The sequence below is a fragment of the Lupinus angustifolius genome, chromosome LG05, assembly GCF_001865875.1.
Source record: "Lupinus angustifolius cultivar Tanjil chromosome LG05, LupAngTanjil_v1.0, whole genome shotgun sequence".
Classification (NCBI taxonomy): Eukaryota; Viridiplantae; Streptophyta; class Magnoliopsida; order Fabales; family Fabaceae; genus Lupinus; species Lupinus angustifolius.
In genome coordinates, this window is record NC_032013.1 from 16817715 (window position 1) to 16834097 (window position 16383).

A 16383-nucleotide genomic window follows, 5' to 3' on the forward strand; every position below is an offset into this window, starting at 1 on the left:
AAAGACTATAATTTTGGGTACCACATAAGAATAAGAATGACACATATTATTATGTTAGGCAACATTTGTCATGTTGGAAACACTAATAATGTTTGAATGGAAAGTTAAGAGAATGACTATTTTTCACACATTTATGTAAGTTTGAGAATGAAAATCACACATAAAAACAAAGGGATATTACAAACGCATAATCGAGAAACTCGAGGGACCAAAACTTCATTTTAATCTAAAAATAAAGTGCTAATTTTTTTTCATTCACAATATTAAAGCTCAAACCTGGAAAATGGACATATATTAAAATGACATCAAAAGACTACAAATTAAAAATAAAGAACAGTCTTTAAGTAACATGTTCAATTCTATGACTATAGTCCCACCACCGAGTTGCTGGTCATTTCTTCCCTAACCTCTTGCGAGATAAATGGTAAAACTAGTTAATCCAGGTGAGGACGATTCACGTGGAAAAAACAAACTAAAAACCAAGAAGATTTTGGGAGTTAGCTAATTAGATTTTTTTTTATTTATATAGTAGGGTTGGATTGTGTACATTAGAGAAGATGAGACATACATCATTGTTAATAAGTTTTTCATATCAAAACGACATTATTCTTCCATTTCTATTTGTGTTCGTTTTATGCTCCACGAGTATACAATGGTTTTTATCAGCGTATATGGTACATCATATACGTCATATTCAATTCTAGAAGATGAGGTTATCATTTCATAAGATATTAAATCACCATTAGACATATTGAAAGGATGGTCATTCTTACACAATTATAGAAGTTAAATGATGAAAATTACACAAAAAATGGGGGGAGTGAATTTTACACAAATGAAAAAGATGATGGACCAAAAGTGAATTTTATAACTCTAAGTATACCATAGGAATAACACATGAAATGCTATCTTAGACAACATTTTCCACATAAGAAACATTGTGGGGGTTTTCAATAGAAAGTTAATGGAAGTGATATATGTATATGCTCATGTAAGTTTGAGAGTAAAAAACACACATTAAAAAAGGATCACAATTACACAATTATGAAACTCTAGGGTCCAAAACTACATTTAACATAAAAACTAAAATATTGATATCTATTTTTTCATTCACAATACATAAACTCAAACATTACTACGGAAAAAAAACACTTACTACTTCTACCAATTACATCTATTGGAAAAAGATTATATAAAATAGACATAAATTAAAATAACTTCCATACGATAAATTAAAAACAGAGAATAGTTTTTAAATAACTTGCTTAATTCTACGACTAATTAATAAACACAAAAGACAAATAAGAGAAATTAAGAGTTCCATGTAAAGTAGATGGCCTCAACCATGACATTAAACCAAATAAGTTTCATGCATTACTAGTTACACATTTTTGAAGAACTACCTCCCTTCTTTCCAAAAGAATTATAGTTGCCATCATCGCCACCACCAAAACCGCCTAACAACCCATCCTCATCATTATGGTTATTGGATAAAGGGTTTCTCACATAGATTGCATTAGCAAAAGTAGCAGCCATTACCATAACAGGTCCTGAAGCCACCAACGGTCCCACCACCATTCCTCCAATCATTCTTCCATGATCTCTACCGAGGTAAACAGTTAAACTAGTTAATCCAGATGGGGATGATCCTGGTGGAACAAACAAACCATTCATAATTATTATACCAAACTGGCCACGAAACACCATGTTAGTGCCATCTCCTTGCTGGAGAGTGACATCAGTGATAGTTCCAGTGGCGCTAAGAACACATAATCCTCTTTGATGGGTGCTAGCAAAGCAAAGCAAGCTTTCAGCAATGTTGACTCCACTTGCAAACTCAAAGACATTGCTTTTGAATGCGCTGGGGCTCACTCTGGTTACAACAATTGGTGGTTTCGGTTTATTTTTTGAGCCCCGAGGACGACCAAAAGAGCGGCGTGTGACGGTATTGTCTTTGTCGCTATTGTTTTTGTTAAGCATGATTGTGAATAGGAAAACAAATGCAAATGTAGAAACTCTTAGGGGCATTAGTATATATACTACTATGGTTTGTGGGGAGTAACCAATATAAACTAAAAAGGTAAAAACTAAAATGAAAAAATAATAATAAAAAATGAAGATGATTTAAGGAGTTATCTAATTAGGGTATGTTTATTTATTTGTACTGGGGTTGGACTGTATGGACAAGACAAGGTGGGGCATACATCAGTATTACTCTCTAAGGTTAGCACAACTATAGTTAATATAATATATATATATATATATATATTATACAATGTTATTATATATAATATATTATGATATTGTATATTATATATATTATTTTATTATTATTTAATTCATATGTCATTTAATGTAAATTCATTTTATTTTTAGAATAGTTGTAACAGAAATCTCTCTTGCGTAACGTTTTTATCATCATCTTTACTTATGTGTTGGACAACCACAAAGTTCTGTAATTCATCACCATCCAGCACATAGATCAAGGCATGATCTTGATATTAATGATATAAAAGTCGAGAAAGATATCAAATCGTGAGAGGTCACATATTAGGTTTAACCAGTTTAAATGGTTAAACTTTCCAATTGGATCGGGTGATTGATATATAATTAATAATTATCTCTAAATATATTTAAATGCAAAAAAAAATTTAATTCATAATTATGCATAATTATATTGAAGCAATATTTCTTCATCTTTTTTGGACGGAAGTAAAATAAAATATTTGAGTAGTGTTCAACTTTTTTATTTTAAGTGAATCGTTCGGATTACTATCCAGGTTATTTCGATTTAATCGAGTTTAACAAGGTCAGACAAGATTTTCTTAGTTCAAAGCGGTTCAACCCCTCATTTGGTTAAGGACGAGATTTTCCCGATTGAAAGCGGTCCAACCCCTCATTCAGTTAAGATGACAAACTATATTCGTTTTCAAGTCTGTCAACAATCAGAGCAGTCGGACCATCCAATCTGATCCGATCCTCACAATATTGCTTGACATCTTCACATCTTAAGATGAAATAAAAACGAGTGCTCTTAAAATTTTGAAAAATACAAGGGTAAATATTTGAACAAAAGTATCAATTTATAGTTTAAACCTTAATCAAATTTTAGAAACATTTCCTCAAAATAAGGAATTTCTAATAAGACAATTAATCAACAATGTCTAATATTAGCCAGAGTCAATTTAGACAATAGTTATGCTTCCAAAAGTATGGTAACATTTACCTAACCGTGTTTTAAGATATTTCGGCACAATTTTAACCATCGCTAATGTTTTGATTTTGCTTCACTAGTGCCCGTGGCAAATAGGTTTAGATTTTATCCATGGTTTTACCTTTCACTATTTAGATGATTTTTTTATTAGACATTATTTTATACATGCTCTCTACTTCATTCATCTCCTCTTTTTGTATAGTCCATTCATTTCAAATTCCATTGACTTTTCTTTCTCCATTTTCCAATCTTTCTCTCCATTTTTCCAATCTCAAAATCACCAAAACCTTCTTTTGCATTTTTTAGAGGTATGAGTTTTTCTCAACAAATCGATGGGTTCTTTGTTACCATGTATGGTTTCTCTTACAACTTCCTTTATGTACATTATATCACTCACTCAACCTTCTTCATCATGAGATCTTATAGCTTCTAATTATTTATGTTTAAAGAGGTGTAAGATTATAGTAGTGTTTTCTAACATCTCACACTCACCTCTGTTCATAGTCACTCATTCACTAAAAGTATGTATTTTCAATTTTTACTAACAAGGTAACATTTTTACTTGACAAATTAACATTTTTTTGCCATTGTTTGTTGGATGAAGCTTATTTTATTTTTTTTGAGTTCAAGATAACATTTTTTGTATGATTTATCATTACACCTTATTTCGAATTTCTTGGTATTATTTTGAATTGTTTTTGCAATTTTTAGTTTTAATATCAACTTTTTTGGCCATTTTTCCTGGATGGATAAGGGTAAAAATGAACTTTTTTTTGCAATTTTTAGCTCAATATTTTCCTTACTTCTTTCATTCTAACTTATGCATGTTAACTTTTTGGTGTTAATTTGGATATGTAGGCTCACTATCTAATGTCTTTCATTTTTCTATATATGTTGGGACACAGATCACCTGTCCCCATTCCTGTCCATTTTTCTGTTCCTGTCCAATAAAAAAATTGACACTTCATTAAAAAAGAAAAATTTAAAAACTTAAAGTAACATATATACATTACTTGGAAAAATCCTATTGCCTTGGGACATGGAGACACACTGATTTTGGGACAGGTGATCCCCATTCTATATGTTGATACTAAAGCTCTAGAGTGTGTTTTTGTATTCATCTCTCATAATTCACAAACATCCATTCTCCTTTCACACCATACTACCACTTAGGGATGAAGAAGAGTGGCACATTCATTTATCTCTAAGGATGTATTCTCCTTTCACACCACACTACTCATGAACCTTTTTTCTCTCAACTGGTTCTCTTTCAAAATATTATCTTTTACTTTGTCTGAGGAATATAATTAACATCAGTCATTGGAGCTAAGTAGTTTTATTGATGAATATGTAATCATTTTATAAAATTGTACTTGCTTTGGTAATACGGGTGACACATGTGTTATTAACAATGTGAATGTACGGGTAATATTTGTGTTTAACTATGCGAATGTAGGGTAACATGTGTATTCTTAGCAATGTGAATGTACGAGTAACATATGTGTTTTTAACCATTAAAATGCACGGGTCACATATTTGTTCTTAATAATACGAATGCATGGGTAACATGTATGTTTTTAATCATATGAATGTACGAGTAACATGTGTGTTCTTAACCATGTGAATTCATGTGTAACATGTGTGTTTTTAACCATAAAATAAAAAATATCGCCCCATGTAAATGCACGGGTAACTTGCTAGTTAAGAATTAAAAAAGTCTGCACAAATGTGGCCACATTGGCAAGGTCGAAATGAGATACAAGCTAAAAGGCGACCACCTCCAAATTGTTCTTCAACATGAGGATATAGAACTCGGTTTTGTGTGGATGGAAATCACCTGTTTTAAATGGTGTCTCACTCCATATCCTAAGTCAATCAGAGTGTTTCATTTTATTACTTTTTGTTTTTTAAAATTTTATTTTATCCACTTGTTAATATATGATTGGCTTGAGACAGGAAATGGGACACCATTTGTGTACCCTTTTCCAACTTTCTCAAGACATGGTCACTCTTCTTTGTCTCAGCTGCGGTTTCAGCAACCTGTTAAAAGAGATATTGCAAGTTTTAAGAACAAAAGAAGAATTAAAGATGAAAAGTTAAAATATTGTAGAAGAGAGAAACAAACATGATTTACCATTTTATCAAGTTCTGTAATAATGGATCTGTAATACTCAATAGTGTCAACGTTCCTACCCTAAAGACCCCAAAATCCTCTAAAAATGAGAAGAAAAAACAATATCTAATCTAGGGTCCCAACATATTAAAGCATACAAAAGTCACTGGCAGTAAGCAGTGTAATATGTCAATACAATAAGATAATACTAACTACAATTAACAGTTAACTAAACCCTCAAATAGTAGTGAGTGACTAGTGAGAGTGACCTGGTCATATAGTACGGTGTCGTTGTGAGGCATGCTCTTTCCCATGCTTTAACTTCCAACCGTCCACCCAATACTACTCGTGTTAGCTTCATGTTAGGACTAAATCACATGAGCAGAAACTAACCCAAAAGATTAGTCTATTAGGTGGGAGAACCTCATGGCTTAAGTACCATGTTGAGTTTCTTATTCTACTCAATGTGGAACTCCTAACATTGTCGCCTCCTATAAGGGTCAACGCCAACGACGGTTTTTACTCTATCGACACTAACCCGATGGTAGTCATTTCTGTTCTAGAGGCTTCACTCACCTATCACTATTCGGTAATGTACCTTAATCCAGCCTATAGGTAGTCCTTCCTGTGACACAGCTCTCAATGAAAGCACCAATTGTTAGGACTCCCAACTCAAAAAACTAGTCTATTAAGTGAGAAAGTCTCATAGTTTAAGTATCACGTTGAGTTTGTTATTCTACTCAATATAGGACTCCTAACGCTCACTAAGTCTTCTTTCTCTTCTTCCATTAACGCAATAGTATTTATCACTGCTTCAAATTCAAAACCACTAAAACGAATATTAGATAAGGCATAGTTGCACAGACCTTGAATAGAATCTCACAAATAATAGGCTTATTATCTTAGATAAATCCAGTCACAATAAAAAGGTTCAAGTAGCATAAAATCACACACTAAATTTTACCAAGGAGGAAAATCTGGATAGAATAAATGGGAATTGATACTTTATTTCTCATGCAGAGTGTTAAAAAGTAACTAATACACGTGAGCGAGAATACCTTTACTATCTAATAGTCTAACAAAAAAATACTAGCACTAAATGTACCAACATATGTCAAAGAAATGTATCAGCTCCTACACACAAAAAGAAAGCATCAATACTATCAATTGTATAGTTATTGATTACTGCCTTAATAAATCTTTTCCCACTAGATGCGAGTTGGGAATAGAAATTTAACAGACTTCAATATGAAACTTATTTTATCAATACTTGCAACTCAATAAGCTAACTTGTCAACCAAAGTTTTCAACTCCCAACTTTAAAGGTTCAAACTAGCTTTTTATCATTCATCTAACTCAGTGTTCCAAATTGCACACTCCATCATACTGCAATTGCGGTGTGACACCGAATTACAATGATGTGGCTGCAATGGGTCATAATGAAATCACATCGGACCATATTTTGGCAGCAGCGGTTGCAATCTACATCACAATGACCGCAATCTGAGTAAATACAACCGCAACCGTAATTTAAAACATTGATCTAACTCTTTAGTTCATTTTGCCAAACTCATCTATTGGTCATTGTTTTGTATTAGTTTAATGGTTGTGTTGTTCTATACACTTGCACCACTTTGCCTAAAAATCCCTAATCATGTCACTGCCCTACACCACATTGCAACCATTTCTACTTTTCAGATCCACCCTCCGCCATGGAGGTTAAGGGTGGGGTGAGGAACAAGGATGATGCAAAAAGGAGATGAGAGCAATGTTGTCAATTTTTTTTACGGGTAAAATGACAACTTTATTATGCTCCATTAGGCGTGAGCAGAACCCGACCCTAACCACTCACCTGGTATGACCCGATCATGATCGGGCCTGAATTGGGTCAGTTCTCATCGGATCTAGGGTCAGGTTCGGATTCAAAAAGTAGACTCGGTCAACATTTAGGGTCGAGTAGGGGTCAACATGACCCAACTCGACTTGTCTATATTTATGGTTCAATAGGGACCAAACATGACCTGACATCTCCCTTGACCACTCATTCATCATGTTCGTATGTGTTCCTATTCAAATTTGTACAGAGTAATGACACTTTTTTGGTCGAAAGTATCATTGACTCCCTTATTTTTTATCTTATATACATGATTACTAATATATATACATATATCGTTTTATATATCAAATTACATATTCATCATAATAAATAATATTCAGAAAATTTTATCTAAAATGAGTATGCATTATATTTAGTCGGAACTAGATTCAGGTCTAAAGACTAACTCGGTCGATATCTAGGTCCATTCTCACCCCTAAGGTCCATGACTGCACCAAAACATAAATGGCACATTGTAACCTTCACCCAAAAACAAAATATAAATTCAAGGATCCACAACTCAAACAAAATGTTCTAATTTGGATTACATTATATTCAAAGTGTTCAAGGATTCACAACTGAAAATATAAATTTAAGACAATATATTTGTAGCAAAGCTGATTAATATCTCAAATATGACTACATTATAAGAAAACAGAGAGACATATCTTATGAGGATTGTTGTAGCTTCTCTTATACAAGCTTAATTGAATTATCTATACTATTAATAAAGGGAAAACACAAAATAACCACTCATCATGGTGTAATTTGTGTTTTCCTATTTTGCCCTCAATATCTTTTTATTTCTACCAAAAAACCATATAATATTATTTTCTTATTTTATCATTATTATCTTCTTATTTTAAAAGTGTATTTAAAAAAATTGAATATTAGACCAATTGAATAAATTCAACCGTAAATTTAGCACAAAAAATTATATTTAAATTTATAAAATACAAACTATACATTACAAACGATAGGAAGCAGGCACGATAGTGCATGTCAACACGCTAGTATACATAAAGTTGAGAGGATTCTATGCAAAAATACATATATACATTTATAAATCTCTATATACTTATCCTATCACATTGTTTTCACGTGATGTTAATGTTTTTCTATTTCACATAATGGTGCGCAATCATAGGATCAACAATGATGAAAGATAAGGGTAATGATTGCAATTTTATTGTCATTTTGTTATCTATCACTTGACATTTCAAACAGTTGCTATAACAATATCTTATGGTAAAAATTGATTCTCTCTAAGTAGTTATTTGATTTTCAAAATATATAATCATTGCATGATAGATATTTATAAACATGAATAATGAAAATGGTATACCAATGATTTAAATTACGGATCACATCATTTATAATGGCCGTAATATTACGGTTGTGGTGACCGTCGTAATCACATCACACTGCAATTATGATGTGACTTCGAATCACAATGATGTGACCACATCGGACCACAACACAAATGCATTGGATTCAAAAATACTTTTTAATCACAAAAACATTTACACCACAACGGCTACATCTGCATTGCATCGGCCTCAATAACCGCAATTTAAAATATTGGGTGTACCTATAACATATTTATTTGTACTTTATTTTATTTTTGTGGTGTTTGTTCCACGATATTAATATGAAAAAAAGTGCCTTCAGTCCTTCTTCATTCATTTTTTCCAAAAAGTCATTTAGGATTATCCTGACCTACTTCTTCCTAAATGGCAAATCTATTACTAAGAATTCCTAATTAAAAAGACACACAACGCCATTGAACCTTGTGTGAACCATAAATAAAGCAAACTGAGAAAAAAAAAAATAAACCACTTAAAAACTCAAGTTAGAGATTTGTATATATTTATGGAAATCAGTAGAAAAATAAAAAATACAATTAGAGATTTAAGATTAATAAGTGTAGTAGATGAATAATAAAATTAGGGATTTCTTACCAAAATTGGAGTGATTTGAACATTAAAATAAGCTTCAATCTATAACTATATATGAAAATAAGGTTCTTTTATGTCACGTGTCAAGCTCTTAGCAAAAATATTCCCTCTCAAAAGGCTCTACTTCCTACCATACACCCTACAATACATAATCAAAGTCAATTCATACCTATTTGATATTTCCTATCATCTGCTTAATTAATGAATTAATGAATAATAATAACACCACTATATATGATTTTTACATAAATTGATATCATCAATAATAACCCATAATCATTTTAAAATGTGCACAATTACATATTATATATGACTTTTCAGTTATTACCTATTAAACCATTTGTTTATTTTTATGACCAAAATAACACTGATTGATGTTAACTCTTCATTTACCAAAGCATTTTTGCTTCATGATGTGATTTGCATCTCTTCATATTTTTTTATTCTATTATATATTTGAATCTATTTCATTTTTGTTCATCATTTCTGTTAATTGTATTGTGTTGTTGGTTTCACTTTCATTACCAACCATGATAATTGTTTTTTTAATGGAGCTATAATTTATTTGTTTTTGTTTTTAATTTTACAGCAATCCTGATTGAGTTTGTTCGACTAAGGAGCACTTTGAAAAATGAATGATTATTTATGTTTTATGTATATATTTTGGATGGTTCTGCAGTCACATACATGACCATATTTTTTGCTACCATGGCCCCTTTACACATGTTGCAAACATATATTTATTTTGTTAATTTTTGGAGTCATAAACGGTGTACATTGACAGTTTATATCATTGTTTAATTAGAGGTAATTAATATCAAAACTTTTTGTTATTATAATTGTTTATTTTGTAGTTGTTTATTTATGATTTCAGTTTAATATTTTTGAAACATCTGTTTCGACTATGCATGAAACCAACAATGGTTTAGGAAATATGTATTTTTATCTATTCGAATGCATGAGAAATATATATGCTATTAATCATACGGCAAAAAATACTGCCACGTGCGAATGCACGGGTAACTTGCTAGTTTGAGTTGGTACTAACCACTACATTGAGTGGCGATGGTGGTGAATGTTGGTGAAGAAAACAGAGTGAGAGAGTGAATATTGGGTTTAAATGATGTCATCCACTAAAAAGTTGTTGCTATAGCATGTGGCGATGAAAGAAATAAGAGTAGGATAACATATGTTAAAAACTAAAATAATACATATCATCATATATAAAAATGTGAAAACATTAATGTCAAAAATTATAAAATTTAAATATAACTAATCAAATAAATTACAAATTTATAATTGGTCTTTACGCGAGTTCATATTTTGAAGTCGTTGAATAATCAACTCATTGTCAATGTTATTGAATATTTCTCGCTTAATATAAGAAATTAGATATTCTTTCATCTATACATCTCTCATTCGATTACATAACCTATTTTTTTATAATCTTCATAGCTGAAAATGTTTTTCTATGATTGTTTTGTTAACAAGTAAAATCATGACTACCTTCAAAAGAAGATAAACTAATGAGTAAACAATGTTCTTCCACTTTCAACCAACTTTAATGAAAGATTATTGATTCCTTTCAAAGAAGTGCATTCAACACTTCTACACATATCAATGATATAAGTCTCAAGTCGATTATCAAGTATTACCAAAATAGTTAAACAAAAATTACATGGATAGAATTTTACAAATTCAACTAGTTTTGTCTTATCAAAACTAGAGATCAAATTGGTTGGACTCAAACAGGACATACAAAGAATTAGTTGAGTATTTGTCTCAGAGAAACAATCATGAAGTTTCTTAAGTTGCATATCACACATAGCAGAATACATCAATATCAAATTTATTAAAGTTGTATAACGTAAACCCAACAAGTATCAGCATGCAGCTCGCTTGAGTCTAATTTCTTGATTCAAACCTTACCCACTTAAAAATTCTCTTTTGTCCAATGTCTAACATTGATTATGTATTTTTCACAAAACATGTTATGTCGTTTACAAGAGTCACCAACAATATTTAATAATGCGGATACTAAACTAAAAGGAGAGACAATATCAATGTGATTTTAAACATAAAATCTAATTTGTGGTGATCTTTCTTTTTTGGCATATAACCTGAATGGGCTACTTTTGTGAAAAGCATCTAAATGCCACAAGGAGATAAAAGAAAATTGTTCGCTAAAAAACAAGAAAGTGCAAGAAAGGATGTTGAACGAGCATTTAGAGTGCTTCAATCACGATTTGCAATCATACGTAATTCGACTCGAACATGGTAGTATAATCAAGTGGGGCGCATAATATATGCATACATCATATTGCATAACATAATTGTAGAAGACAAAAGAGACATATATGATGGTGATTTTGATTATTCATATGACCAAATAGGGTATAATCCTATAAAAGTATTTAATAATCTCAATCCTAATTTTCAAGAGTACCTACGTAATAGATTTCAACTTCGTGACAGTCTGCCCACCGTCATTTTCAAGCCGATTTGACTCAACATATTTGGGAGAATTTTCAACATGACATTAACCATAATTGAGCAATGTTGCATTTATCTTTATTTTATTTTTAGTCGACTTTATGCTATTATAATGTATTTTATTAATGATCTTTGATTTATTTAGTTGAACTTAAATTAATTTTAATGAATCTTTTTAAATTATATATTTTAATTAAAATATAAATGTGGGATAGATTGTGGGAGTCATTTAAAGATAAAAGGTGAGTTGTACTATTGTAGTGAAAAATAGAAAAGTTATTTAATTTACAAACGTGAGCAATTATAAAATAAGCTATAAGACACATTTAAGAACAAAAATTGGGTTGCACTCCTTGATGATGCTCTAAGGCAACAACAAAGAGACCTCCTCTTTTGTTTGGATCAGTACATTACTAGGGATTTTTTTTAATAGCTAAATAATTGTTTTTAACATAGTACATAATTCTTTCATTTACTATATGTATCATTTTCCAAATTCACAATACCATATAACATATATCTCGTAAAAAGTGATGAAATGTGTACTTAAATACATATAACCATAGCGTACCACATATCAGATATGGTTTTTAACCCTTATGCAAGATTTTAAATATGGGTCTACGACCATTATAGAAGCCAAGTTGACAATGATTTTGGAGTCATTGAAACAGTATCATGACTGAAATTGTGGTCACATCCACCACAATTGACTGAAGTGTCAAGGTTTTTGCATTTTCTGAAACCACTATCGAAGCCGTTATTTAAAACATTCTGCATTTAGTACTTTAAGAATGTTTCATAATCTTAAAAGTTGAATGTTTGTGCAAAAAGAAAATGCCATGTTATATGAAGCTGAGCTCGTGATTTGTAAGGTGACAGGCAAGGAAGAAATATGAACCACCAAGTCTTGTTGTCAAGGTGCTGCTGATATGGATGAAAACATAACAGGGAACTAAAGTTACCTAACTAGAAAATTTTGAGGAATGGAGGAACAAAAATTGTACATGAGCAAAAGTTAAGAGACAAATTGCATTTAAACATTTTTCTTTATCACAACTAATTATTATTCTTTTGAAAGCTACTTCATCAAGGCATTTGCCTCAAATGCTTTCTGAATTGGTCAATTTAGACCAAAAACAAGAAGTGAATTGTTGCATGGTCAAGGTACTGCCAAAACCATTAAGTACAGTTGCAGACTTCTTGAAGTCTTTAACAGCTAAAAATGGTATTTACAATTTCTTTCTAAAGATCATGTTTAAATACCAAACAGAATATCCACTAGGGATATATAATAAATAAATAAATAATAATAGTTCATAAGAGAGAAAAACTGAAACTACTATGATAAACTGTAATTAAATATTGTTGTCCCCTAAACTTTGCATCAAGATTTGCTATTGTGTAACACGGACCAATAAAAGCAGTCTCGGTACTCAGATTTATCAATGTTCCAGTCAATTATTCCAGCTACCTAACATATGGCTAAACAAATTAAACATTAGTGTAAAAACCACAAATTTTACTTTGACTAATATATTGATTGCATCATTTTATATAAATAGATATGTTCGAGTGCTGAGAGGGAAGGGGCAAGGAAGAAAATTAATGTTCATGCTTTTTTCTTGAGTAAATGGGAGGTCTATTGTGATTGCAGATAATAAAATATCAAATCAAAGAGTTCAATACTTCTATCATATATCATATGTTGTCTGTAATTCTTTTTTCATCAACAAAGAGTTCAATAGTAGCCGTACATATATACTTGTATATTATGCTGTTCTAGATACTTCATTCAAGTTTCAGTTTCAATTATAAGTGGTTCTCAACATATTCAAGTAAGTTTTGAATTTGATTCATATTCAAGGCAAGGGGAACAAACTATTTAGTCATTTGATGAGAATAGAAAATTCTTGCTATCTCTCACTAGATCACCAACTTTAAGAAGGGGGAAATACTACTCTTAATTGCATAACCAATGTACAAGCATGGTTTTGAATCATTTAATTGCATGAATGAGGGACCTAGTGTAGGGAATGGGTACCCTCTTGCAAAGGGTGTTTGTCTATTTGTATCTTAAAATGGCGTAGTTATGTTAGGGGCAAAGCAAATACAAGGGGAATCCAATCCATATCAGCAGCACCTTAAGAAGAGTTGCAGGTTTCTATTCCTACCTTACCTCTGGTATCTGCAAGTCTTGATCTCAACTTCATACAGCATGACAGTTGCTATTTGCACAAACATTTATAACGCATTTGACGCAAAAGTCGTTCCTAATTTTGCATCCTTCCTTAAGAAAAGGCCTTTGTGTTTATTAATGTGTTCATCCTTTTTCCAAGGGCATCCATTTGAGATGAAATCACAGGTAGCTAAGTGTGTCATAACTGCGAATATACGACCCAGCTACTGCCTGCCGTTGGCTTCACTCCGCGCTCTTTCATTTCCCTTACAACGTTTTGTGCATCCTCCTGTCTTCCAACACCTGCATACATTTTTGCCAACAGAACATAATTGGCAGCGTTGTCAGGCTCAACCTCTGATAAAGCTCTCGCAGCAATCTCTGCCAAATTCAACTCTCCAAAATTCCGACATGCCCCAAGAAGCGCACCCCATGCTTTGGCAGTCACTTTCACAGGCATCTCTTGTATAACCTTATATGCTTCATGTACCCTTCCTGCCCTGCTTAGAACATCCACTAAACACGAATAGTGATCACTATCTGGTTTGACACCGTAATCTTTGTGCATTCTTGTAAAATAACATAAAGCTTCATCAGCTAATCCAGCATGGCTACAAGCTTTCAATACTGCAAGAAAGGTGATCCCATCAGGCCGCACCTGTGCCAATTGCATTTTCTCGAAAACTTCTAATGCAGTCCTTGCCTCACCATGCAGTGCATATGCAGATATTAAGCTACTCCACGCAACAACGTCTTTTTCTCTCATCCTCCAAAACACAGTATCGGAATTTTTCAAGCAACCGCATCGACCATACGCCTCTACTAGACCACTACTCAACTGAGGGTGTGGATCAATCCCACTCCTTATCGCATAACCATGAATCTCCTTTACCAAATTCAGCGCCGCTACACCAACAGAAGCAGGAAGCAGAGCAAGAAGCGTAATCAAATGCGGCCTCAACCCAAGCTCAACCATCTTTCGATAAAACGCTATAGCCTTAACCGGCCCATCATTCAACCCCACCAAACCAGCAATAATCGAATTAAAAGTCGATTCATTCGGCACAACATCCATGACACGGAACAGCTGCAAGGCAGTGTCCACTTCATCCGAATGCGCATACAGCGATATCATAGCATTCCACACAACAACGTTTCTGTTAGGAATTTCATCAAACAGTCTGCGTGCGAACGAAAGTGAGACACATTTCCCATATAAGTCAACAAGAGCGCTTGCAACAAATGGGTTTGAGAGAAAAGAGGCTTTGGTGACGTGGGCATGGATGGAAATTCCAAGTTGGGGGTTGTTGATGGTTGTGCAGGATTTGAGGATGAGGGAGAAAACGTGTGGGTCAAGTGAGATGGCGAGAGAGGAATGGATATGGTGGAAAACAGAGAGGGCTTGGTCGTGGCGAGAGTGGTTGATGTGAGAAGATATGAGCTTTGTGAAAGAGAGTAAGCGTAGATGGGTGTTTGAATAGGAACTCATCATTGGTTTCTTGCACCCTCGTCGGGCTATGTAATGACCATAGTGATAGAGAAATGTGATTCTTGGTGTATCATTTCATTAAATGTGGATGCCGTATTATCATGGATAACCCAGGCCCATTATAGACCCACAAGCCCATGATACATCCAATTATTGAATTATCAATCGGGTTATATAAACCTTTATTTTGTACAGTGTGGAATGAAGTTATTGGACCTGGACTTATTGTGAGTCATGTTGTGAGGGAGGTTACTTTCTCCCTCTCAAGCCATGCAGATTAGAAGCATTTTCTAGACATGAGGCACTTACTTACTGCAGGTTGCCACTTCTAGAAGACTAGGACAGACCTGGGTTACTCAAAGGCTTTTTATCAAGTTACGGTAGAAATTGATTATCAACCTAGAAACTGTACTATTTTATAACTTAAGGTTTTAAATAATTGTTTCAGTGGCAGTTTAGAAACGCCTAAATCCTTGATGTTTCAGACAATTATAGACATTAATGATCTGACCATGATAGCGGTCACAATATGGTTTCAGCAGCTCGAAAATCCTTGAGATAACAGTGTCATAGTGTTTGTGGACCCAAATTTAAACCTTACTTGAACTTGCTATTAGAGAATGAGGTACAAAAGCATTTTTTGTTATCGGGATGAATCTATTGTAATGCTTCTTAGTTAATGCTATAAGCATTCTACACATACACTTTGTTTTGTACATGATAAACTAGTAATTTACAGTGACTTAAAGAAACTGTTTTTGAATGACATGAAACATGATAAACATAAGCATTCAGGAAAAGGAACATCCTAACCCAACACCTGCTGAGGAAATGGAAAATGAGTCTATTACATCTTTGTGTTTGTGTTGTGGGTCAAGTCCTGAGGGACCAATCCTAGTCACCCCTATTAAAAATTGTTAACATTCTACATTATATAAAAGAGAAAAATATATATGCAATTCACAGCGTAAAAAATTTATACACAATCAATACATCATATATCATTCATATTTAGTCATTATTGACTCTAAAATAAAAGTGATATAAATATATAATAAATA

At 32.7% G+C, this 16383-nt stretch overlaps 2 protein-coding genes across 2 annotated transcripts; both read right to left on the bottom strand.

Annotated features, from left to right (window-relative positions):
* LOC109347191 (AT-hook motif nuclear-localized protein 19-like) lies at positions 1176 to 2020 on the bottom strand. Its single transcript, XM_019586904.1, has one exon. The coding sequence runs from the start codon at positions 1978 to 1980 to the stop codon at positions 1378 to 1380; it is 603 nt and encodes a 200-aa protein (XP_019442449.1). The 5' UTR covers positions 1981 to 2020; the 3' UTR covers positions 1176 to 1377.
* Positions 13275 to 15356, bottom strand: LOC109347916 (putative pentatricopeptide repeat-containing protein At1g03510). The gene has a single exon (XM_019588031.1). It carries the CDS (start codon positions 15323 to 15325, stop codon positions 14033 to 14035), a length of 1293 nt encoding a protein of 430 aa, XP_019443576.1. The 5' UTR covers positions 15326 to 15356; the 3' UTR covers positions 13275 to 14032.

What these genes read in the sequence shown, in the direction of transcription:
- LOC109347916 (XM_019588031.1), bottom strand. Translation starts at nt 15,325, where the DNA reads ATGATGAGTTCCTATTCAAACACCCATCTACGCTTACTCTCTTTCACA.
- LOC109347191 (XM_019586904.1), bottom strand. Translation starts at nt 1,980, where the DNA reads ATGCTTAACAAAAACAATAGCGACAAAGACAATACCGTCACACGCCGC.